The sequence below is a fragment of the Euprymna scolopes genome, chromosome 2 (assembly GCF_053919585.1).
Source record: "Euprymna scolopes isolate OS-2025 chromosome 2, ASM5391958v1, whole genome shotgun sequence".
NCBI lineage: Eukaryota > Metazoa > Mollusca > Cephalopoda > Sepiida > Sepiolidae > Euprymna > Euprymna scolopes.
The window spans coordinates 184849650-184875063 of NC_136483.1; the positions used below are offsets into that span (position 1 = coordinate 184849650).

Below are 25414 nucleotides of genomic sequence, written 5' to 3' on the forward strand. Positions count from 1 at the left end.
AGTGTAAAGGGAGACAACTCTTATGCAATGTTCAAGGGAGATTATTTTGATTTCATTTGTTTTTCTATTTTTAATTTCAAGGTATTTTGATGGTTCTTGCATGGGTATTCTGCGCTTCCATTGGTTTCTTGTGGTCCAAGTATTATCAGAAGATGTGGCCAAACAACCGCTGTTGTGGGAAGAGATACTGGTTTGTGGTGAGTGCAATAATATCTTTGAAATGGAAATAATAAAATACGTTTTTTTTTTAAAAATCTTTATAGTTATTTCCAATTTAATATCCCTACCAGCTTCTGAAACCATCTTAGAATCACATCAATTGATTTCACAAAGAACTATATATATATATATATATATATATATATATATATACACACGAATATACATTTTGCTCATTCGAATTGAGCCAGCCCCAGCTACGAAGTGTATTAGGTGATCCAGGAGGCGCAATGTCAACATTCACTGCGGCAAACATGTGCTTGACATGCAGGTTCAGGAAGGCATCTTGCAATAGGTTGCTTGTACACCATTATGTGGAGTACAGCCTTATGGCCTACCCTCCAGGCAAGTTTATTTAGAAGTGCATCCCCCAGTGAATTAAACATGTTTCCAGATACCAATCTGGAAATTTCTACGATTCAGCACAGTACATATATATACAATTAAAAGAGAAATGTATTTTGTTTTGAGCAGTGCTGGTAAACAGGGATATGAGTATTTATGAAGGCTGATAAGAATGCAGAAAAAACGGAATAGTGAAAGAAAGTATGAATAAAATCAAACAATGGAAGACAGTATTTGCATTAATAATCTTCAGCCAATCTATTTATTTTTCAAAACATCTTTCACATATCAAATCAGTAAATATGGGACTCACTGCTAAATATTAATAAAAAATTATCCAGGATGGTCTTTGATAATTTCTTCCAATTGACGATTTCTCTTTTGCATTCTTTTGGAAATTATCGAAATTATCCAAAATGTTATGCCATCTTCGATATTTCTTTTAATAGTATATTTGAATTTAAAGTTTTGATCGTTTTGTCGTGATATGCTCTTTATTTAGTTTTTTTGCATTTGCTATGGTATAGGAAAGTGGCTTTCACTGTGGAGATAGCATCCACTCTACAGCAAGAGCAATTTGATTTCTTTTTTGGAAGAGCAGGGAATGGGTACAGTTAAGGTCTGGGCCCAAAATTTCTATTTTTATTTTTTGGAGGATTTCCTAATATCAGTATCTGTATAATTTTAAAACTCTGTAGACTGTCCAACCGTCCTTGTTTGCATCTTATCTATCAAAAACAGTGTTGTCATAGAAACTAACTTGTATTTAATAAAATTCACACTTCTTTCCACAGTTCAACCATATTGGATGCAAATGGACTTCAGTTTTTGCTTAGCTTGTAGGCATTGTTTCAATCATGAAACTATGTTTTGTTATGTTTTGGTTTCAATTCTAGCTGATGGCATTCAAATCATTTTTTTTACTTTTGAAATCATGACTAACATATATTGGGTACAATCTAATGAAATAATTTACTCTATAATAATAAATATGAAATCTGTGTAAATTAAAATACCATATTTGCTGATTTTATATGTGAAAGGTCTTTTGTAAACATAAATAGATTTTCTGAAAATCCGTAACCCAAACACTGTTTTAGATTGTTTGCTTTTGTTCATACTTTCTTTCACCATTCCATTTTTTTTTCTGCATTGTTATCAGCCTTCATAAATATCCACTTTTACTTATGAGTCACTATTTATTAAGGCTAAAATCCACTTGAGGATAAGAGTTAATGACATTAAATTTAAATGATGATGAAAAGTATGAGAGGATTGAAAATTACCATATAACACCAACTCCAAACAGCAACCGACCCAGAAAACAGCAATTATTCCCCATTTGTCTGAAACTTCATCCAAAGAATGTGAGTGTAAAGAAAAAAATTAGAGATGAAGCAAGAGTTATAAGACTGCCTCCACTCTTACTTGTGATTGTGAAATTAAGTATGTCAAAATAAATTAAAACTGAAATAAGCATAACCGGTCTTGATGTTAATGTAGTTAGTTTTGATGGAAAAAAAAGATTGGTATTTATTTATTTAGATATAAGAATATATAAGATACTAGCATGGGTGCCCAGCGTTGCCCGGGTGTTTGGAGGTGTATGCTGAGCAAAAAAAATAAATAAATAAAAAAAAAAGGTCAATTTTTTTAACTTTGACCCCTTAAAATTTATTGTTTTGGGCTCAAATCGAGTTATTAAGTTAGATCCATGTCCAACGATCCTATATCTAAAATTTCAAGTGTTTAGACCACAAATTGTCGGAGGAGTTTGGTAGAGTTCTCAAAGGTCAAATCGTTGAACTTTGACCCCTTAATAGGCAAATTTCTGGCCGAAAACCGATCACATAGATTTTCCCAAATCTCAATACCCTGTATATCAAATTTCGAGTCTGTAGACTGAAAATTAACAGAGTTATTGCGAAGGAAAATGTACACACACACAAACACACAAACATGTTCACTTTTATAGATATATACATATGAAAAAAAAAAAAGAAGGTATTTTATTATTTCATTAATGTGATGTTTGTTGTGATTTTGCCCATGGGAGGTAAATCTTAAGATTGATAAAATTATTTCCCCTGGAATATTTCAAGTTGACTCTAAATAATTTATTATTATTTTTTTTCAGTTTCCACTAAAATGGGTCTTAAAAATATCTTATTACTACGCTTAAAAGGAATATTTAAATTTCAAGTTTTGATCGCTTAGTCATAACATGTTTTTATTTATTTATTTATTTATTTATTTATTGCACTTCTTATGGTATTGGTGGAGTAGGGAATGATTGCAGCTAAGGTCTGGGCCCAAATTTTCTATTTTTATTATTTTTGGGGGATTTTCCAATATTTCAGTATTTTGTTATAAAAAATGGTGCTGCCTTATTATCTATAAATGAATACTCTTTTATAATTCTTCGTTATTAATTTAATCTTTATTTTGTACAACTTTTTTTGTAATTTTTTGACTCCAATTCTTTACTTTTTTTTCACAGATGTTATGTTGTTTTAAAATTCGTTTAAACGAAGGTACTTCAGCAGAAATAATAATAATTATATATCATCACATGAATGGTCAGTGAGGATTTAAAAATGAGAGCTAAGAGAAATTGCTGTGTTCTTTTTTTTTTTTTTTTCGAACAAAATTATTATTATTGATAAGATTTTGAAAGCACTGAACTGTTATAAAATTATGACTAAAATTGAGAAAATATCCTTTTGAATTTTGAAGATGATTGATTGCTACCTAGTCATGGCTGATAGAACAAGAACATGCTACTTTCATGGATTAAATGTAGGGTTCTATACAAAATTCTTTGTGACAGAAAAATTCTAGAATTTGACAAAATCCATCTGAAGCAAATCGGAGGTTGCATTGGTTGAAACATTGTGTGAATAACACATAAGATGAAAACAGTAGTTCAAATAATCCGTACATTTTCTTGTCTAGAAAAATTAATCAAAATGAAAGCAAAGTTGTTTACAATATCAGCAGACAGACTCGTAGAGTAAACAAACAAGTTGGAATCTAAATGGGAGTGGGGGCTAAGTGGGATGTCAAAAATAAAACAAATTGGGGTGGAATATGGGAATGGATGGTGTCCTCCAAGATATAAGATCACAGCTTAGGGATGACCAGGGACAAAATAAATGAAATGCAGGGAGTAATACCAAAAAGGGAGTCAGGACTTATTCACTCTACTAGTTAAAGATCTTTTTAAAATTGAGTCATGTGTTCTACAAAATCCAGGACCATGCATGTCATGCCGAAGCTGAGAGCACGTGCTTGTACCTAGTTACTCAGTGGATGCACAAACTAAATCCATGCAACTCATTTGATTGTCACTTTAAGTTGATGTTTAAAGACCAGATCGCGATTGGAAACAGATCCGATCTCATAGACATGAAATCTTCATCACCATTCTCACTACAGCTAGGATAGGTAGATGAGGATTTACATACAAGTGGTAAAAGAAGAAATCCTCACTAAAACAATAAAGAAACATGTGCGCATGTTCATTGGCTACAATAAATGGGTATGTGAGTAACTAAGAATCTGATTCGCTGACTAGCAAACCCCGTACCACATGGATATATAAAAACAAGAAACAACAGCAATTCCACGCAATAGCCTGACGAATCCTCGTGAGGTTGAAATGTAGAAAATTTTGTGTAGCTTAATTGCCATATATATTTTCAAAACTTACTACCTAGCTCTACTTATGTATCCAGCACTGTTGAAGTAAATACTGAAAATAATTGCATAACATTTTATGTAGGTACATAATAATAACATATATAGAGAAAGAGAGAGAGAGAGTGGGCGGGGGGAATTTTATGCCAACAATATGTGACAACGTGTCCATTTATTGTTTCCCTTTTATCTGGGGAGTTTTCCTTTATCTTTATTCCCTCTTATCCTTATTACATAACACTACAACACTACACAGCAAAGTGTAGTATCTGTTTTGATACTACAATTCAGCTATTCTGTTTTTGATTAGCAAAGGAGAAGAATCTAGACTGAAGTTAATTTATTTTTATTCCAGTCCAGGATGCTCTTTTGGGGAGCTGATTTTTCCCACATTGAAAACTGATCTTGTATCTAACTCTGCCCTTGTGGGGAGGCAATAAATCAAAACACAGAATGCAGTTTTTGACATCGTTTCTCAATCTTTACAAATTCCATCATTTTGGTACTCATGCAGAGAGTGATCCATGCTGAAATAATAACGTTATTATTTAAAAAGCCATTCTTAACATAGGGAGGGGAGGGTGTTTTGTACCTATTCTGTACTTTAACATTACAATTGAATAAAAAAACATATCATAAAACTTTATTTAAACGCGGAAATACGATTTTAAAAATAGCGTGGATCACTCTCTGCATTAGCACCATCATTCTTATATATTATTTTTTATTGGAATCCTTTGAATTGAGTAATTGGTATATTTATTTGCGGACTGTTATACACATACTCATATTTGTTGTTTTACGACGTTTCGGCCAACTATTTCTCTGGCCTTTTTCAGGTGGATGTGAATGCTTCGTCTCTTAACTGTATCCTCAGTAATTACTGCCTTCCATAGTTGTTGTAACTCCATGTTTGACTGAAACGTGGCAAAACAAAAACTATGAAAATGAGGATAACAGTCCACAAAAAAAAAAAAATAAAATTCCATAATTTTTTTATGTTAAAGTCAATTTATTCATAAAATGTCATTTTTTTTTCTTTTTTCTTTTTCCCAGCATCACTGGACCCTGATGACCCTGCTGTTCATTTTTACGATTTTGGCAATGATTCTTTTCTTTATCGATGCAGGCGGGTACTACGAAGTAAGTATATGCAGAATAATTTTTCACCAATTAACTGGTGTCTCTTGCCGAGGCAGACATATTTGCAGAATCAAACAGATAAACTCATCCAAGCAAGATCAGATGTCACAATAGTTAACAATAAGGAACAGTCCTGCCAGATCATAGAGCAGGACACAAGTTAAATATCAAGGAGATGGAGAAACGGAGCAAATACATGGAACTGACCAGAGAGCTGAAAAGGATATGGAAGATGAAAAAAAGTTAAAATAACACCAATAATAGTAGGAGCACTAGGAACAATTCAAATAAAAAACTTTGACAAAAGAATGAAAGAGATTGGAATCACAAGAGATACAATGGATAACAATTACGAAAATGGCTGAAAGATTATGGAAAACCCTTGAATGCATATATCAATACACATGAGCGACAAACTCTAACCGGACATATAGAAACTGCAGCGGAAATAAAAACTGACTACAACCTGGATGTCTTCAAGTCCAACATAAACAAATTCTTGATGAACCACCTCCTTAAGTAAGACACTTTATCAAATCTCAACACTAATGTACTGTACATGTAATAACCCTTATCCTCGAGTGGCTTCCAGGCCTTGATAAGTAGTAACCACCTTGTAAAAAAAAAAAAGAACAACAACAGATGGAATCAAGATAATTAAAAACTTATAATTCTAAGTTAACCCCCACCCCAAGGAAAGAGTAAGCAAAAAGGCACCCTAGTGAAATGCTTCTCAACAGAAGAGGAGCAGAGCCAGAAAATATACGAAAAGTAAAATATACATAAAATCTGGCTTAATAGCATTTAGATTGGAAATTTCAATCCAATCTAAATTTTATGAAGTCAGATTTTATGTATATTTTGTATAATTTGTGGCCCTTCTTCTTTTCTGATGAGAAGCATTCAGTTTCAAAATGCCATGGCCTAAAGAGGTTTATCTTGCTTACCCTTTCCTTATTGATCTGATGATATAATGAACTAATATGTAACCTCTTGAATTGTAAGCCATGTTTAGTTTCAGAAGAGTTTCCGATGGGTAGTGATTCTATACAAGTCCTGGAAAGGATGAATTTTCAGTGGACAGCTGTTCTGTACAGGTTCCGGATTTTATAATTTTATAATTTTGCAGCCAAAGAGCAAAAGATACTTCTTGTGTTGATCCCAAAAAAATATGTGCTGGGATGCTAAAAGATTTAATTTTTATGGAGCAATTCTGGTTTCTGATTGGTTAATAACGGAACGTAAATTAATTTGATTAGTTGGTAGCAGAATGTGAATTAATTTGATTTGTCAGTTCCTATCATCAGCGTTTATAAATAGAATTTCCCACTTTTGAGGGAACATACTCCATCCATTAGTTATCAAAAATATTGCAACATAGCCTTTATTCCTCACATTTTGTTTAATATATTTAATTGCTCCTCTTTACAGTGTTGAGCTTTCTCTATTTTGATAAGTTTGTTAAAGCGATATTCTTTGATAAATTTATTATATATATATATATATATATATATATGAGAGGAGATTAAAGAAATATTGAAGGATTCTTTAAATGGAGACTTACCAAAATATAAAAAGCTCAACATGTGGGGTGGAGCATAATTAGATGATCATATCATTCTTTTATAATCTCCCCTTTCATGGGATACTACTTTTGAATGTCTCCTATTTTAGTTTACCAAATTTTAGCTTCCTTATAGCCTTAATTTATCCACTACTTTATCTAAGGAATAATAATTTTCAAAAATTTATAAATTGAATAATTCTGTAAACTTAAAGCAAGTATAAATATTAATACTAATATTTATAGGACAATCGTAAGCGGATGAAAAAGCTCAATATTTGCGATAGAGCATTGATATGAGAAAATCACTTTCAACTCTGTAAATTAGAATTACAACAATTTATCATTCGACAAGGAATACAAGTTGAAAACTTTAGATTTTCTTATTCCACTTAGAAAAATGTACAATCCAGAGAAAAAAATATTGATCAGTTAAATATAGAAATGCAAGTGAAATAGGCCAAAAGTAGTTGGTTTAATTTCTTAATAAAGCCTGCACTTCATTTGGAATATCATTTTGTTGTGGTAAGGTTCTACCTAATTAGCATATGTGGAGTGTCAACTATATAAATATGGTTAACACTGTAAAGACAAGAGAGACCCAACGAGAGACTCAGAGAGACACAAAATTGAGAGTCGATGACCCCCCTCCCCCACCAACACCTTCTCCAGGTGACTATACCAATGGACTCTATGTAATATTGTACTTTCTTGCTTTCAATATATCTGTTCTATTTTACTTTTGTGTTGTAGTTATTTATTCCATGTGTGCAGTCGAGCTTCAACACATTTTAAAGTATGCGTTTTTGTATTATTATCAACTTTTATTTCATAATTTGTAGTATTTAATTCATGTGCTAACCAACAAAATTATAGTTGCCCATGAATATTATTTTGCTAACTATTTTCCTCTGACGATAAGAGACATTCTTTGAAACTTCATGGAATAAGGAAAATTTTAAGTTTTAAACTTGTATTCTTTGTCCAAAAATAAACTGTAAATTCTAATTTAAAGAGTTTAAATTGATTTTCTTAAATATCTCTATCTCTACTATTATAGAAAAGGAACTTTGTGTGCATGTGTGTGAGTTCGTTCCCTATGGACTTGAAAATGGGTGGGCTGATTTTTATGAAATTTCACACAAAGGTACTTTATGTGCCTGGCTGTGTTCTTAGATAGGTTTGTGTATCAGAATGTCTTCCATAAGTATCGATATTCGATAACTGAAATAATCCGATGAAAAAAGTAACAGATGATTTTGACAAAAGTTAACACCTTACACAGTCTAACATCACAAGTTCATTTGCAAAGTTTTATTACCACTCAAGCCGAAAAGTGTGGTGTATAAAATCAACAGTAGGTTCTTTAATATGACAGGGGCGCATTTGAAATAAATATTTCTGTTTAGAGCACAATTGAAGCTTGATACTTGACTTTTGTATTTTAAACTTTAATTCAAGCCATTATAATTTTATAAAATCAACTGTAGGTTCTCTACAGTGCAATGTAGACTATAATGTATTGTGGACTAAGTCACTGCGAGGAGGCATGTGAAACATCCTCCCGGTGCACTTTGATGGGTCTCCAACTAGAGCAGGCAGTCTATTGATTTGATTGAAAAATGGCGATTTCATCGATTTTGATGATAATAAAAATATGGGTGTGTGAAACATTTGTTAATCATTATTTTATCCAGTAATTAATATATATATATATATATATATATATATATATATATATATATATATATATATAAAGAATTAGGGGCACTTTTTTTAAATATCTTTCTGAATGACTATTAAATTTTTTTTTTTTACGAAAGCTAAAACGATAAAAGTTTTTTTTCTTTAAAAGTGACGCTTATTTACCTTTAAAGGTATGAAGCAAGCTTTTGCCCTGATCGGGGCTTTTTCAAGCAAGTTCTTTTTATTAATCTTTTTTTCTCTCCTTGGAGACGTAAAAATCTCTCTAGCTAACAGTTCATTGGGATGTTATATCTTTTAAAAGTAAATAAACATCTCTTTTAAAGAAAAAAATAACTTATATCGTTTGGCTTTCTAAAAACAATTTTTTTTAATATTCATCCATAGCGATATTTCAAATAAGTGCCACGTTACTTTTTATAATATTGCACTTACAAAGACTTAAAAACTGTCCATTGATTTAAAAGTAAATAAACATCTCTTTTAAAGAAAAAAATAACCTTCGTCTGTGTTTATAACATGAATTCTTTTCTTTTTTAGCCACCATTCCTTCCGTTGAGGGCACATCCACCTCTTTGCATTATCGTCACTGTCTGTGTTTGTGTGTGTGTAAGTATTCAGTTTTCTTTTGTATTTTTGATCTTCATGAAGGTTTTAACACCTGACAAAGTTTAGAGGTTACATCGACTGAAACATTGTGCAGATAACACTCAAGATAATCTGTGCCTAAATCAAAACGTAGATTCCATGAACAAAGCTTGTTTCTTAGAAATGCACGCCTGTAGAACTCTGTTCCGTTTGCCTGTTTCCCATGTGACTACAACTTGGATGTCTTCAAGTCCAACATAAACAAATTCCTGATAAACTGCCCCCTTAAGTAAAACGCTCTATCAAATCTCCATTACTAACGATTACTACGATATTATCCCATTGATTACTGTACATGCAATAGCCCTTATCCCCGAGTGTCTTCCTGGCCTTGATAAGTGGTGACTACCTTGTAAAAAAAAAATGAAAGAAAACAATTGTTCAATTAATCTAGATAATGCAAACATTCATATGTCATCTCAAAAACTCAGAACCTTTTGCTTATTGATATTTCTGTTTTGTCTTTTCTGCTCATGTGTTCCCATCTTTGAACTCTTCGTTACTTTACCATATACCAAAATAGATACTGTCTTGAGATGTATAAAAGCCTAACAAATCTGCTATTAATGTGGAGACAACACATCACAATTTGGATAAGGTAAAGAGTAATAGTGTGAGGGTCATGACTGAGAAAAAAGGAAAAAGAAATACATATGGGAGTGAGAGAGGAGGAGAAAATATATGCAGAATATATATACAGGGTGGTCGCTAGAAAAGCGGGAAATTTGAAGGTCAGCTTAGATCATGAATAAAATGCGTGATTGGTTCTTTTGTTGTCGAGCTAGAATGTCTAGGTTAAGACGCTGCAGTGATGACATTTTGAGCATCTATGAGTATAATATAACATTTGTCTTTGAAAAACTTTGTAAAAATTATTCTTTGTAAAAATAAATCGTTGTTTGACTAATTTCCCACTTTTCTAGTGACCACCCTGTATTTTCTTAATGAAGCTGAGAAATGCTTGAGTTAAACTAATTTTTAACATGTTCTTAATATAGCTATTCTGTTTGTGTTCCCACGCTTGTCACTTTTGAACTCTTCAAAACTTGTTTCCTTCTGTAACCCTAACCTTGACGCAAGGATGCACAAGAGAAGAGAAGCATCTCTTTGGAAGTCCCTATTTACTTAACTCCCCACGAAGGCAGAATTAAACAGTAGGGAAAATCCAGCTTCTCCCAAAAAGGCACTCTGGATTGGATTGGAACAAAAAATAAAAATTGCCTCAGTCTAGAAGGATTTCTCCTTTACTGACTGAGTACAGAGTAGATAAAGTGTAATATCACAACAGATAGTACACTTTGATCTTAACCCAAACACAAAAACTCTGAAAGTCATATTTAGTTTTCACAAGCTTTGTTCGTTTTATAACTTTTCGATTTTTTTTTTCAGGCCCTTCTTGTTATTTGCACACCACACAAACAAAGCTGGTTTCGACCCGTGTTCAACTGGACATTCTTCATTTTCTGCCTTGTGGCATGTGTGCTGGCGAGTAAGTCATCCATTTTTTTCTTTCATTCTTTGTTGTTTGATGCAGGGAATAAATATATTTATTTGTTATCCTCTTTGGGGATCATCATAGTGCAAAAGTGTGAAAATTAAAAAAATGGTATTTGCCAGGTGAAGGTTGAACAACGGCATTACAAATATGTATGTGTAACATAATAGCTATTGGTTCATGTTTTAAATTTTAGCATTGCAGCAAACATATCTTCATAGCTCAGGCAATTATGTCAAAGGAAAAAGTAAATCGTAAGCTACATAGTATTCATTCCAGACAATATAACTAAGTATTCAGAGACTATATAACTTCTTATTTATAAGAGACAATATAACCTAGTACTCATTAGAGACAATATAGCCTAGTACTCATTAGAGACAATATAACCTAGTACTCATTAGAGACAATATAGCCTAGTACTCATTAGAGAAAATATAACCTAGTACTCATTAGAGACAATATAGCCTAGTACTCATTAGAGACAATATAACCTAGTACTCATTAGAGACTATATAACCTAGTACTCATTAGAGACAATATAACCTAGTACTCATTAGAGACTATATAACCTAGTACTCATTAGAGACTATATAGCCTAGTACTCATTAGAGACTATATAACCTAGTACTCATTAGAGACAATATAACCTAGTACTCATTAGAGACTATATAACCTAGTACTCATTAGAGACAATATAACCTAGTACTCATTAGAGACAATATAACCTAGTACTCATTAGAGACAATATAACCTAGTACTCATTAGAGACAATAAAACCTAGTACTCATTAGAGACAATATAACCTAGTACTCATTAGAGATTATATAACCTAGTACTCATTAGAGACAATATAACCTAGTACTCATTAGAGACAATATAACCTAGTACTCATTAGAGACTATATAACCTAGTACTCATTAGAGACAATATAACCTAGTACTCATTAGAGACAATATAACTTAGTACTCATTAGAGACTATATAACCTAGAACTCATTAGAGACTATATAGCCTAGTACTCATTAGAGACTATATAACCTAGTACTCATTAGAGACAATATAACCTAGTACTCATTAGAGACAATATAACCTAGTACTCATTAGAGACAATATAGCCTAGTACTCATTAGAGACAATATAACCTAGTACTCATTAGAGACAATATAGCCTAGTACTCATTAGAGACAATAAAACCTAGTACTCATTAGAGACAATATAGCCTAGTACTCATTAGAGACAATATAACCTAGTACTCATTAGAGACTATATAACCTAGTACTCATTAGAGACAATATAACCTAGTACTCATTAGAGACAATATAACTTAGTACTCATTAGAGACTATATAGCCTAGTACTCATTAGAGACTATATAACCTAGTACTCATTAGAGACAATATAACCTAGTACTCATTAGAGACAATATAACCTAGTACTCATTAGAGACTATATAACCTAGTACTCATTAGAGACTATATAACCTAGTACTCATTAGAGACTATATAACCTAGTACTCATTAGAGACAATATAACCTAGTAATCATTAGAGACTATATAACCTAGTACTCATTAGAGAGAATATAACCTAGTACTCATTAGAGACAATATAACCTAGTACTCATTAGAGACAATATAACCTAGTACTCATTAGAGACAATATAACCTAGTACTCATTAGAGACTATATAACCTAGTACTCATTAGAGACAATATAACCTAGTACTCATTAGAGACTATATAACCTAGTACTCATTAGAGACAATATAACCTAGTACTCATTAGAGACTATATAACCTAGTACTCATTAGAGACAATATAACCTAGTACTCATTAGAGACAATATAACCTAGTACTCATTAGAGACAATATAACGTAGTACTCATTAGAGACAATATAACGTAGTACTCATTAGAGACAATATAACCTAGTATTCATTAGAGACAATATAACCTAGTACTCATTAGAGACAATATAACCTAGTACTCATTAGAGACTATATAACCTAGTACTCATTAGAGACAATATAACCTAGTACTCATTAGAGACAATAAAACCTAGTACTCATTAGAGACAATATAACCTAGTACTCATTAGAGACTATATAACCTAGTACTCATTAGAGACTATATAACCTAGTACTCATTAGAGACTACATAACCTAGTACTCATTAGAGACTACATAACCTAGTACTCATTAGAGACTATATAACCTAGTACTCATTAGAGACAATATAACCTAGTATTCATTAGAGACAATATAACCTAGTACTCATTAGAGACAATATAACCTAGTACTCATTAGAGACAATATAACCTAGTACTCATTAGAGACTATATAACCTAGTACTCATTAGAGACTATATAACCTAGTACTCATTAGAGACTATATAACCTAGTACTCATTAGAGACAATATAACCTAGTACTCATTAGAGACAATATAACCTAGTATTCATTAGAGATAATCTAACCTAGTACTCATTAGAGACTATATAACTAGTATTCAGTAGAGACTATCTAATATTATAGTTTTTGGTTTTTTAATTTGTCATTAATTAAATATTAACTGAAATTAAAAATAACATCGAATAAGATAAAACAAATTTTAACTATCATATTTAAAAATAAATTATAAAATTGAATCCACTAGAATGCCCTGGTACTGTCAGATCAGGCTGTTTAAAAATATTTGCTTCCTGACTTAAATGCACCAAATGGTGATATTATTGTTTTACGTTTCCCTTTAAAAACTCAATCATGTTCTGCAAAGCCAAAAAAACAAAAGCAACATTTTTCCTCTACAAAACAACCAAACTAAACACAATGAATAAATATTTTAAGATATAAAAAAACTTGAGGCATAAAAACTTTTGCCAAAATGATTGAACATGAAAAGTGTTGATATGTCATAAAACAAACAATAAAACTGAACACCATGAAAAGAACTTGGAACATAACACCTTTTTTTTTTCCAAAATTACTTCAATACTTTTAATTTTTATTTCAATAAAATTGTTATAAAACTATAACTAAATCCTTTTATGGTAATATTGTTTTAGCCTCAATTCCTAAAATTATTAGATGTAAATAACTTCCATTAATTTTAATCCATAATAATTTTAAAGCCAGAAATGATTTTCTATTTAAATGCTTTCCTTTTGGATTTTGAAGGATCACAAAGTCTGTTTTTTCAACTACAAGGGTCATTCCAAAAGTCAAGCCTCCTGTTTTTTTTTTAACTCAAAAAGTTCAAGAGCTACAAAGATAGGAGTTGTACCTTTAAAATGAGCAACCTTTTTGATCCAGAATTTAGTCTTCTACATAGTCACCATTATTCTCAATGCACTTTTGTCAAGAATTCAATGATGCAACTCTATGACAGAGATTGCTTTCTTAGAGTTTCACACCATCAATATCTGCAACAGAGTGATGAAACTTTCAGGTCATAACAATGTAATTTGAAAATCCTCTCTTATCCATTTGAACAGAATAAAAAATAGGAGGCATTACTTTTCAAATACTCCCTGTATAAACAAAATGTTTAAAATTTTTGACATCAAAGATGAATTATGGTGGATTTAATTTTTAGTACTATATGCTGTTGCATTTTATTTATTTCAATTATTGGTAAATATAATTATAAATAAAAAAGAATAATTGACAATCCAACATATTTACAGATCCAAGCGAGTTCCAAATCTTGTTGCTTAATCTGAAGACCTTGATGAAAATTTAGGTCAAAGCATAAGAATATCGGAAAACTGATTAAAAAATTACAGAAAATTTACAGAAATAATTAATACTGAAAGTAAAATATTTAAAAAAAATGAACTAAATTAAAATAAATTGAATGAATACAAAAAAGATTAATTAATGTTTAACTAAATGAATGTTTACTGAACATCGTTAAAAACATTCAATTTTCACTTATAATAAATTAAATAAAATAAATGAACATATCCAAACATAATAAAACTTCATAATAAATATAAATTCAGTAGATAACATTATTTAAAATAATATAATATAATACTGCGGTTTATCCAGTTTAAGTAACATTGTTTACTTCTGACAAGATTCAGAACAGGTATTCGTTTGAATCAGTAAATATACTAGGTTGCCCAATAATTCAATGTAATTATCAAAGTTACATTGACGCGAGAAATACACATGTGATGCTGTTACATAATTTTATTAATATGACTAGCGGGAGGCGCACAACTTTGCCTGGCCGTAAAATTTGTTTAAATATATTTTAATTCATGCAAACTTTGTATTTATTATTAAAGAGCCAATTCGCTATCGAATATTATGTATATATAGTTAAGCAACATTGAACCTGGTTAGTACTAAATGGGTGACCATTTGGGATTTCCAGGTGCTGTATGTGCTCTCCGCTTATCTCGGCATTGTTTCCAGTCGTCCTGGTCATCTCCTTGCCACTGGACCCAAACAGTGTCGACTCAGGAGAGGTGTGGATAGGGATTGCACGACCCTTGCCTCACAATTACACGCGCAACGGCTCCTACAGAGGTATCCTTTGTCTTTTGAGACCAAACAGGGGCATCGATATATAGTACTGATTTAAAAAAAAAAACAAAAAAAGACTTGGGTGCCATCAGCTAGAATCAAAACCAAAACATTTAGTGCTGCACTTGCATCCCATACTATTTGAGCTATTGACAGATAGATAAGGAAAATTTAAAATTAAACCACTTCAAACTATGAATGAATTTGCACATGCGCAAAAGTAATAGAAATATGTCGGCAAGTTGAAATGAACATTTTCCATTTCAACTTGCTTATATATTTCTGTACGTGTTATTCATCCATCCAAATAAAGACTTTGCTCGTTATAAATCACCATCGGGGCATGATTAGTTTTTCCTGTTAATTTCACTGTTATGTAACCAGTAATTTAAGAGTTTATCGGTTAAATATTTACACACAGTCATACACATACATACATCTACTGTTTTATTTTATTAATATGAAGAGTATTTACAAGGGAGATAATCCAGACAAACTAGCATTAATCATTTTTTTTTTTTTAATCCAGTGCCGACATTATTGATTGGTTTGGATTATGGGAAGATGCACATACCTGGTTGGGTCACCTGGGTTATTATGATTCTTCTGCTCCTGCATCTGATCATCAATATCGTCCTGGAGATTCATGACTTCTGCTACCATGATAAAAACGAAGGTATGGCTGTTTTTTTTCACTTGTTTATTGTGTCTAGTTTTAAATTTTCACCATTATGGAATTTGTGTTTTTTTTTTTTTTGTCTTTTTAAGAAAAATCTCTTAAAAATTTCACTTTTATTTACATAACTACGATGAAGATCTCCATTATTTTCATTAAAATTGAAAATATTTTCAAATTTTCCCCAGCTATGGGCAAATAGCTCCACTACCTTGTGGATGCTTTGGGAAAGGCAAAGGCTAAAAATCGGGTTTGGAGTTCTGATAGGTGAATGGTGAAGCACTGCAACAACTTGCTGGCAACTCCTGCAGATGTGCTGACTTCAGCCATATTTGCTTGCCTTTTCGTTAAACTTTGTCTAGGATGCCAAGAACTGGCAAACCGAGGTTCCTTATCATCTGCCCAGGCCTGCATTCAAAGAGACAACTCCAGCTTTGTCTTTATGGCCACAGCAAACATTGCAGTGCACCAGACTAGATGCAGAACCTGACCATTGTTTCATAACAGAAGGTTTCCATCATCATTGTGTCATTTCTTTTCCTCCTTACATCCTCCTTATTTTTTTATTTTCATTCCCCATGTAGAAACTAGAGTTATCTCTGTTTATGGACTAATTATTTTAAATTTATGGCATAATAATAAATATACGGCATAATCACGTTTGACACACCGGTTCCCATCAGATCCAAGTTAAGCAATGGTGAGCCTGGCCAGTACCAGATGGGTGACCATTTGGGACTAGTAGGTGCTGTATATACTCTCTGCTTATCTCGGTATTGTTTCCAGTCATCCTGAACTTTCCTTGCCACTGGACTCAAGCAGTGCCAATTCAGGAGAAGTGTGGTTGGAGATTGCTCAACTCTTGCCACATAATTACACAGGCAGCTGCCCCTACAGGGGGTATCCTTTGTCTTTCGACTGAACAGAGGCATCAGAATTTTAAATTTAGAATTATGCCTCTCAGTAAGAAGAACTTAGATCCTTTAGTAAAAAAAGAGAGATCTCAAAATCTCATCATCAACATGAGATCTTGTAGCAACTCTCATACTGACAATATACATATACATACATACATATATATATATATATATATATATATATATATATATATATATATATACATATATATATATATTGTTTTAACAAAATCAAGACATCAAAGAATAGGTTGATAGCAACAAATAGTGTATTTCATCGTTAGTTAAAATTGTTTCAAGACTATTCGGACAAATCCAAACCTTACGTTGTTTGAAAATTTTCACAAGAACAGCCTTTCGTCAGACGTATTGAATAAAAAAACACTTTAGCAATGAACAGTCTGTTCTTGTGAAAATTTTCAAATGACATAAGGTTTGAATTTGTCCGAATAGTCTTGAAACAATTGTAACTAACGATGAAATACACTATTTGTTACTATCAATCTATTCCTTGATGTCTTGGTTTTTGTTAAAACAATATATGAATGCTCAATTGTGAAATATGATAATTTTGTAGCTTACAGTTTGAGTCATCTCATTTTGACTTAAAACTTATTGGTATATGAACGATTACTGAATTTTCAATTATATAAACTCAGTAAAATTCGGAATATTATAAATAAGACTATATTTTCCAGAAGCAAAGTAATCAATGAAGTTTTAACAAGGTTAATATAGGAGTGCTCAATACCAAAGTAGGGCAAGATATACTATTTATTATTTTTTACATAAGCATTATTATGTTGCTACACATTCATGAGCATGTTTTAGTCTGCTAATTACAAGTAACTAGAGACCTCTTCAGGTAATATAGATTATGCAAAAGCTGAGTCCATAACCTTATGGACTCAACTTTTGTATAATCTATATCGTCTGAATAAGTCTCTAGTAACTAGCTGACCAAAACATGTTCATGAATGTGCAGCGACATATTAATGTTTATGTAAAAACAAATAAAAAGCATAGATGTATATATATATATATATTTGAAAAAGTTTTTGGGGTTACAAAATGTAATTATAGCTGAATATAGACCAATTAACATACAAAAGAAAAAGGGCTAGCTAACTGGATTTCATTTCTTGACCAACAGAGCTAAATCGAGGAAAAATTCTGATTAAAAAATAAAAAAAATGAATTATGAATATATATTTTTTTAAATTATATTTTGTCTCTCCCCCGCCATATTGATGACAATTTTTTTTTAATCGCAATTTTTCCTCGATTTAGCCCTTTTTTCATTTATATTTTTTTAATCCATTATGTTAAATTCAGCCATATATATATATATATATATATATATATATATATATTGTTGCAGTGAGGGGCCTGAAGGTGGTTAGCCAACTGACCGTGCAACTAAATAAACGTCAGACACAAGGGCAAGGAAGACAACAGCAGAACAAAGAAGAATGACAAACGCGGATAGTTTAGGTTAAAGACGAAGTTTCGCCTTTTATTTAGGCAAACAAGAGGGTGGTAAATGTGAATTTTCCACTGGGCGACGTTGGTCCGGGGTCCGTCGCCGGTGTATTCCGTCAGGGGGATGCTTGTCGGTTCGCCGTGAGCTGGAATGCTGGGATGACGTCGGAGAAGTCGGCGTGGTAACTGGTGCGGGTGATTGGTCGACTTGGGTCCGACTGGGACTGTACTGATGTGTAGGCGTCAGGTTATGAGAGGAATGGACGGACGAATTGGCAACACTGAGGGTTCAGTGTTCATCAGGTACGGACGGGCGCTCGGATCGGACAGACACTGAGAAGGAGGCGTCAGTGTATACGAGATACGGACGACATGGAGACCGGAGTCGTGGTGATGAGGTGGACTTCTACGGCTGGAGACCGGAGCCACGGTAGTGGTGGTGGTCTTCTACGGCTGGAGACCGGAGCCACGGTAGTGGTGGTGGACTTCTACGGCTGGAGACCAGAGCCACGGTAGTGGTGGTGGACTTCTACGGCTGGAGACCGGAGCCATGGTAGTGGTGGTGGACTTCTACGGCTGGAGACCAGAGCCACGGTAGTGGTGGTGGACTTCTACGGCTGGAGACCGGAGCCACGGTAGTGGTGGTGGACTGGACTGCTACAGTGAAGAGACTGGAGTCACAGTGAATGCGCGAGCGTCGAACGGTGAGGAGACCGTGAGCAAGTGCAGAGCTTTGCCGAGACCAAGCTGCCGAGTGGTGGAAAACATCGCCGTATATTCGGGGGACTGCTAGTCACATGGAGTGGGCCGGAAGTTGTTTCTAAACAACAGTAAATATCAATTCTCGGATGTGTTCTTTACAAACAGTCGATGCTGAAGGAGTTCGTTGTTTGTATTTAACGAAGTTTTTCCAGGAAATTAAAGTTCGTTGTTTTGTTTTTGTTGTAGAAAAGATGTCTTTTTTAAATTTCTTTTCTAAAACGGGGCTCTGAAATCACGTGACGGCTGCTGATATTACTGACTACTGCTGATTTCGGCGGAGGCTGTCAGTGGCCGGTCGTCTGTTGTGCTGTTGTTGTTGTTGTTGTTGTTGTTGTTGTTAGCGGCCGAGCCGCGACAATATATATATATATGCCATAAATTAAAATGAGATTCCTTCTTCCATTACTGACATATATCAAAACTCTTTATTTGTTGTATTAACTTTTCAGTTCAATATATTCTTTTTGCACTACTTATCGAGTTGTGTCTTTCTTCTGAACACTTACGGGACCACAACAGTTACAAAATCCATCTAGGAAATAATGTTTAAAGGAAAATAACTCTTGTACACTAAAGTTATCTCCCTTGCCAGAATAAACTTTTTAGGTATTGATTGATCTACCCAGACTTATCTGCACTTAAATTGACCCGAGGACAACAAAACAATAAAATTCAATGGAGAGACACTTATCAGAATCAGATTAGCAAGAAAAACCTCATTTCATAGTAATTCTCCAAGTTATAAAATTCTTAATAAATCATTTTATACTAGTGGCTGCAGCGCTTCAGCACACGCAACGCTGAGTCAAGCACAAAATCGAGTACACTCAACATCGAGTACTCTCAACATCGTCTTACCATCAACACTTACCCTGTGAACTCAGAGTATGGGAAATTCCCATATGGACAAAAAAAATCACTGAAAAAAAAAACCCTAACTAAAGGTAAAGATAACGAGTAAACGTTGGATAAAATGATGGTTAAAATTATTACGAACTTGCCAGGATTTGAACCTGGAATCTTCTGATTTGTTGTCAGACGCGTTATCCATTGTGCTACAAGTCCTATCCATATGCCAAAAGATGTTATTGCGACTGTATAAAGATAGTACTAAATTCCGTTGTCATGGGCAGATAACTTTTTCATCAAGTTCACGAAACGACCCTAAAACTCTTATTTCAGGCTTTTTGTGTGACTCAGAGTTGTTCATTACAAACCATATATAGATAAGGATAATCTAGAGACTCACGCCTTTCAAGGAAAAAAAGAATTTTTCAATTCGGTGCATCCATTCGAAAGTTTTATTGGTATATAGGCACACACATATAAACAAATAAATAAACATTTAGAATTTTATTAATAGTATTTTTATATTATTGGTTTCAATAGAATCGTTTTCATCCAGTTATTTCTTCATATTTCTGTGTTTCCACTCATAAATCATTTCACAACAGAAGTTAACAGAGAGATGCTAATATTCATTAAGCAACAATTTACAACATATCAATAAAATAATACTTTAAACTGTGTACTATAAGATGCTGGCTGGAGACATTTTGTCATGATCTTGAATAAAAGAATTAGTCTATTATGGTGCTACACTTGTGCAAATTCCCAAAAAGCTTGGAATGAATAAAAGTTACCTTCGTTGGATTTCTCATAAAATCTTTCTATACCAATTATAAGAAACCTTCTCAATCAGTGACTAATAACACTCTACAAGAGAGTGCATTGTTCAAACTCCTCACAGGCAACATGAATTAGAACAAATACATCGGCAACATTGCATGAAGTATTGTTGCCGCATCTTCGTTGATGCATCCATCACTAATCTCTCCCTCTTAGACAGGGGCCAAAAAATAGTCTCCAATCTAATAGGTTTTGCACCATCAACTAAGTTCCAACCTCTGTTACAATCCCTGTACAAGTTTTACCCCCTCAACATACATACATCTGATAAACCTGTCTAGTAGCAAAAACCCAATCCTTCACTCTCGAGGTCCCTAGATGCTAAAAAGCCTTCTACTCTAATAACTTCTTTTCTTGGACTGCTAAACTATGGAATTCCCTCCCTGTTTCCTGCTTCCGACAAATATCGAAAAATTGTCCAAAAACATTAATTCTTTCACCCTCAAGTGGGCAGTTTTCTGCAAGGAGGGGTCGGTTTTTCCATCGCCATTTTTGCAAGTCATCGTATCGGTTAGATTGACTATGTTTAATTTCAATGTTTAAAACTTCCGGATGCGTGATGGAGACATGTCACTCTTTTTTTTTTTAATAATCTTTTTTCTCCTTCGCGTTACGGGTTTGAGCCAAACTCATTGCCAAGAACTTTGCAGCTTAATCTACCCTTTACGACCAAGGCTACCAACCCCAATATTTCCTCCTGTATCAGAAAACACGCTATGTGATATACAAATATCTGTACGTGATGTTGCCAAGCTAATCAAAAACCTTGATTTCAATCCTGCCTTGATAGAGTTCAGAATAGATTTTGTAGCCTCATAGGCGATGTCGTTTTTTCTTCCCTGCAACCTCTTTCTCACAGAAGAGATGTAGCGAGTTTGTCTTTGCTTTATCATTATTTTCATGGCAAGTGCTCAACTGAGCTTCAATCAATGGTCCCCCCTCGCCAAACTTTCACGAAAAACACTCATCTAGTTGAAAACACTATCAATAATTCCTCCCACTCTATGCCTAAACCTAAACATAGATTCCATGAATAAAGCTTCTTTCTTAGACCTGCACGCCTGTGTCTTCCGTTTTCCTGCTTTCCAGCTGACTGCAATATGGTTGTCTTCATAGTTTTATAATTGTTAGTAGTGTAAATTGGATAGAATTTGATTATTTATGGGGATGGCTCAACAAGAACTTGTTTACATTGGATTTAAAGGCTACTATGTTGTATTCAACCGGGAAGCAGGCCAGCGGAACAGTGTTCCACAGATGGGCAGTTCTCGGAAAGAAGCTTTGTTCATGGAATCAGCGTTTAGATTTAGGCACAGATTGAGAGTGTGAGAAATCGTATATAATGGTTGTAGCTAGTCGAGTGTTTTTTTGTGAAAGTTTGGCAAGGGGGAACCATAGATTGGAGTTCAGTCGAGCACTTGCCATAAAAATAATGATAAAGTAGTATATAAGGGCCAAAGAGCCAAAACTGTATTTCTCCATGGCATCTTTTCTGTTAGACAATGTTTGATTACTACTGTAGCAAAACGATTTTCTGTCCAAACAAAACTACAACTCCACAACAAACAACAATTTTCGGTCCCCCGACAAAAGGAGGGTAGACCTGTAAATTCACCTTTGTCCGTTTGTCTGTCCGTACTTTTCTTAATAACTATGCCTTTTGCATAAACATTAAACATGATATAAGTAAAAGAATTTTATTTATCTATACTTCACGATAACTCTTGGGTGTGCCCTAGGGGCTCTTTTAGGGCTAATAAAAATACTCCATTTTGGGACTATTTTAACCATATTTGTCCAAAATTTTCTGTGTATATCTATTTAGCAGTTTTACATGGTGCTGAACTCAAATTTAAATATGTTAAGGCCTTGTCGACTTTTGGGGTTAAATGGGAGGGGGGGCAAATGATGGACTTAGTCATTTCTTTTTTTGCATAGTGCAGAACTCAAATTTAAACATGTTAAGGCTTAAAACTGCACCGTTTGTATTGTAAATTGTATTTTTTTATTTGATTTTGTTTAAAATAAAATCTTCCACTGCTGCTAGTAATAATAAAATAATAAATATTGATTGATTTTAAACTAAAATCTATAGATCATCTCCCCCACAAGTGTGTTTTTATGTTTGAGAAAATATATGCAAATTAAGCATGCGTTTTTATGGTAATCAGAAAAATAGCAATTTTATTGTTAGATTTTTTTTTTTTTTTTTTTTTTTACACAGTGATCACCACTTATCAAGGCCCGGAAGCCACTCAGGGATAAGAGTTATTGCAAGTACATTACGTTAGTGTGGAGATTTGATGAAGTGTTTACTTAAGGGGGCGGTTCATTAGGAATTTGATATATATATATATATATATAGAATTTGATATATATAGATATATAGAGATTTATAAAGAATTGGAATCAGAATCAGTAATTGTATCAAAATTGGGAATTTAGTACGGAATGGATAATTGTATTGGAATCAGGATAAATATTGGAATCGTCCTATCACTAATATATATATACATATATATATATATATATATATATATATATATATATATATAATTACTTAATTTACTCACATAAAATATACGAAAGTATAGATTTATGCGTAAACTTTAAGTATTTACTTCAAAAGTGCTCAATACGTAGGTAGAGCTAGTTAGTAAGTTAAAAAATGTATATGGCGATTAAGCTACACTAAATATTCCGCATTTCATCCACTCTAGGACTCTTCAGGCTTATGCACGAATGCACATATAAAAACGACAAACAACCACAGAATTTGCGCATAAGCCTGAAGAGTCCTAAAGTGGATGAAACGCGGAATATTCAGTATAGCTTAATCGCCATATACATTTTTTAACTTACTATATATATATATATATATGACCGACATTTGGAGTATGAGAAAAATCGACCAGTTTTATAACTGGGCATAAAAGTTTACTGGCATAAAAATCAATTCTAAATGACTAAAGGTTCAATCTTCTGTGCAGCATGGAATGAGAGTATTCCATGAATTTAATAAATAATTCCATGCTCCAGAATTTTTCTGTCAAACTCGAGAATCTGCATAGTATTTTGAATTATTATTATTATGCAGATTCTTGAGTTTGACAGAAAAATTCTGGAATTCAAGAAGATAAACCTGAAGAAGGGCAGAGGTTACATTGACAATTATATATATATATATTATTATAACAGCACTCAAGATAAGAACGATGCTGTGAATAATCTTAATACAAATAACCTCGTCTGCTTGTTTTGCTGAACTATATATAGATATTGCTGACATTTGGAGTATGCTACATCACAACACCACTTGAGAAAAATCGTTTGTTTTATAACTGGACATATAAACTTACTAACCAGAGTGTCTATTCTATGAAATCAGCATCTATCTATCTATCTATCTATCTATCTATCTATATATATATATATATATATATATATATATATATATATATATATATAAATAAAAATTACAATAAGTTTAACAAGGTAATCAAAATGGTAAACTTAAAATATATTATAAATATTAAAGAGTTAATATTTACAAGTAAAATAAACTCAGCCAGATGTAAAAGCTCAATACAACCGAAAAGGAAATAGAGCTTATTATATGAACAAATGATTAATAAAACATGTTAAAAGACATCTTGAAAAAGAGTTAAAAACATATTTAATTTTAAAAAAGGAAGCACAAGATAAGTGGGTAGTCCTTAATCCACAGAGTTTCGAAGAAATACTCTCCTTCTCATCAGAGGGCAGGAATTAGCAAAATGCAGGATCGGATTTTGCATATAAAAGTATTTAATGAAACTACAAGTAAGTCACATATCTTACTTGGTTAAAAAAAGGGTGAGGTAAGGGGAACAGGAGGCAAAAGAAAAATGATAAAAAGATTTCACACGAATGGATAGTCCGGTGAAGGGTAAAAATCCAAAAATGGTAAAATCCAAAATGGTCGAATTTAAAATTTCAATCCAATGGGTAAATTCCAAATGGTCCAAAATAATCCAAAAGGCAGAGTTCCTTGGAATGAATTCCAAATCATTAAAAGAAAAGCACTGGAGATAATATTTAAAACACGTCTGTCAAGGCTGGATAATTCAAAAAAATTAAGGTTTAAAAAAAAAAAAAAAAAAAAACCCGAAAAGCAGTGAAAGTTTAAATTTGAAAAGCAAGGTCAAACTGACCCAGACAAAAAGCGCGAAAGTTAGCGTTAATAATTAGGTCAGCTTAGATATGCACGTGAAAGTCTCAGAATTAAATTAAGAAAACTGATCAGAAGAACAAATAAATGGCCAAGTCTAAGAAAAAAAGTGAAAGTAAATAAATAAAAAAAATAAATAAAAAATAGAAAATTATATATATACACACACATACATATATATATATACACATACACATACATATACATACATACAGACACACTTCATTTCAATAAGGGTTTTTTGAAATTCATTGAATTACAATTTAATATATATATATATATATATATATATATATATATATATATATATATATATATATATATATATATAA

At 32.7% G+C, this 25414-nt stretch overlaps 1 protein-coding gene and 1 non-coding gene across 4 annotated transcripts in view; one reads left to right on the top strand and one right to left on the bottom strand.

Annotated features, from left to right (window-relative positions):
• The window catches only part of LOC145299439 (ferric reductase 1-like), a 143457-nt gene that overhangs the window by 114088 nt on the left and 3955 nt on the right, over nt 1–25414 (top strand). For all 3 annotated transcript variants that reach the window (XM_080144404.1, XM_080144403.1, XM_080144405.1), the window contains exons 10-14: nt 82–197; nt 5320–5406; nt 9215–9283; nt 10712–10811; nt 15876–16022. In XM_080144404.1, coding sequence (XP_080000530.1) covers nt 82–197; nt 5320–5406; nt 9215–9283; nt 10712–10811; nt 15876–16022 — 519 coding nt within the window. The remainder of the gene's footprint in view (nt 1–81; nt 198–5319; nt 5407–9214; nt 9284–10711; nt 10812–15875; nt 16023–25414) is intronic.
• Trnac-aca (transfer RNA cysteine (anticodon ACA)) lies at nt 20176–20248 on the bottom strand. Its single transcript has one exon. It is a non-coding gene; the product is annotated as a tRNA-Cys (tRNA).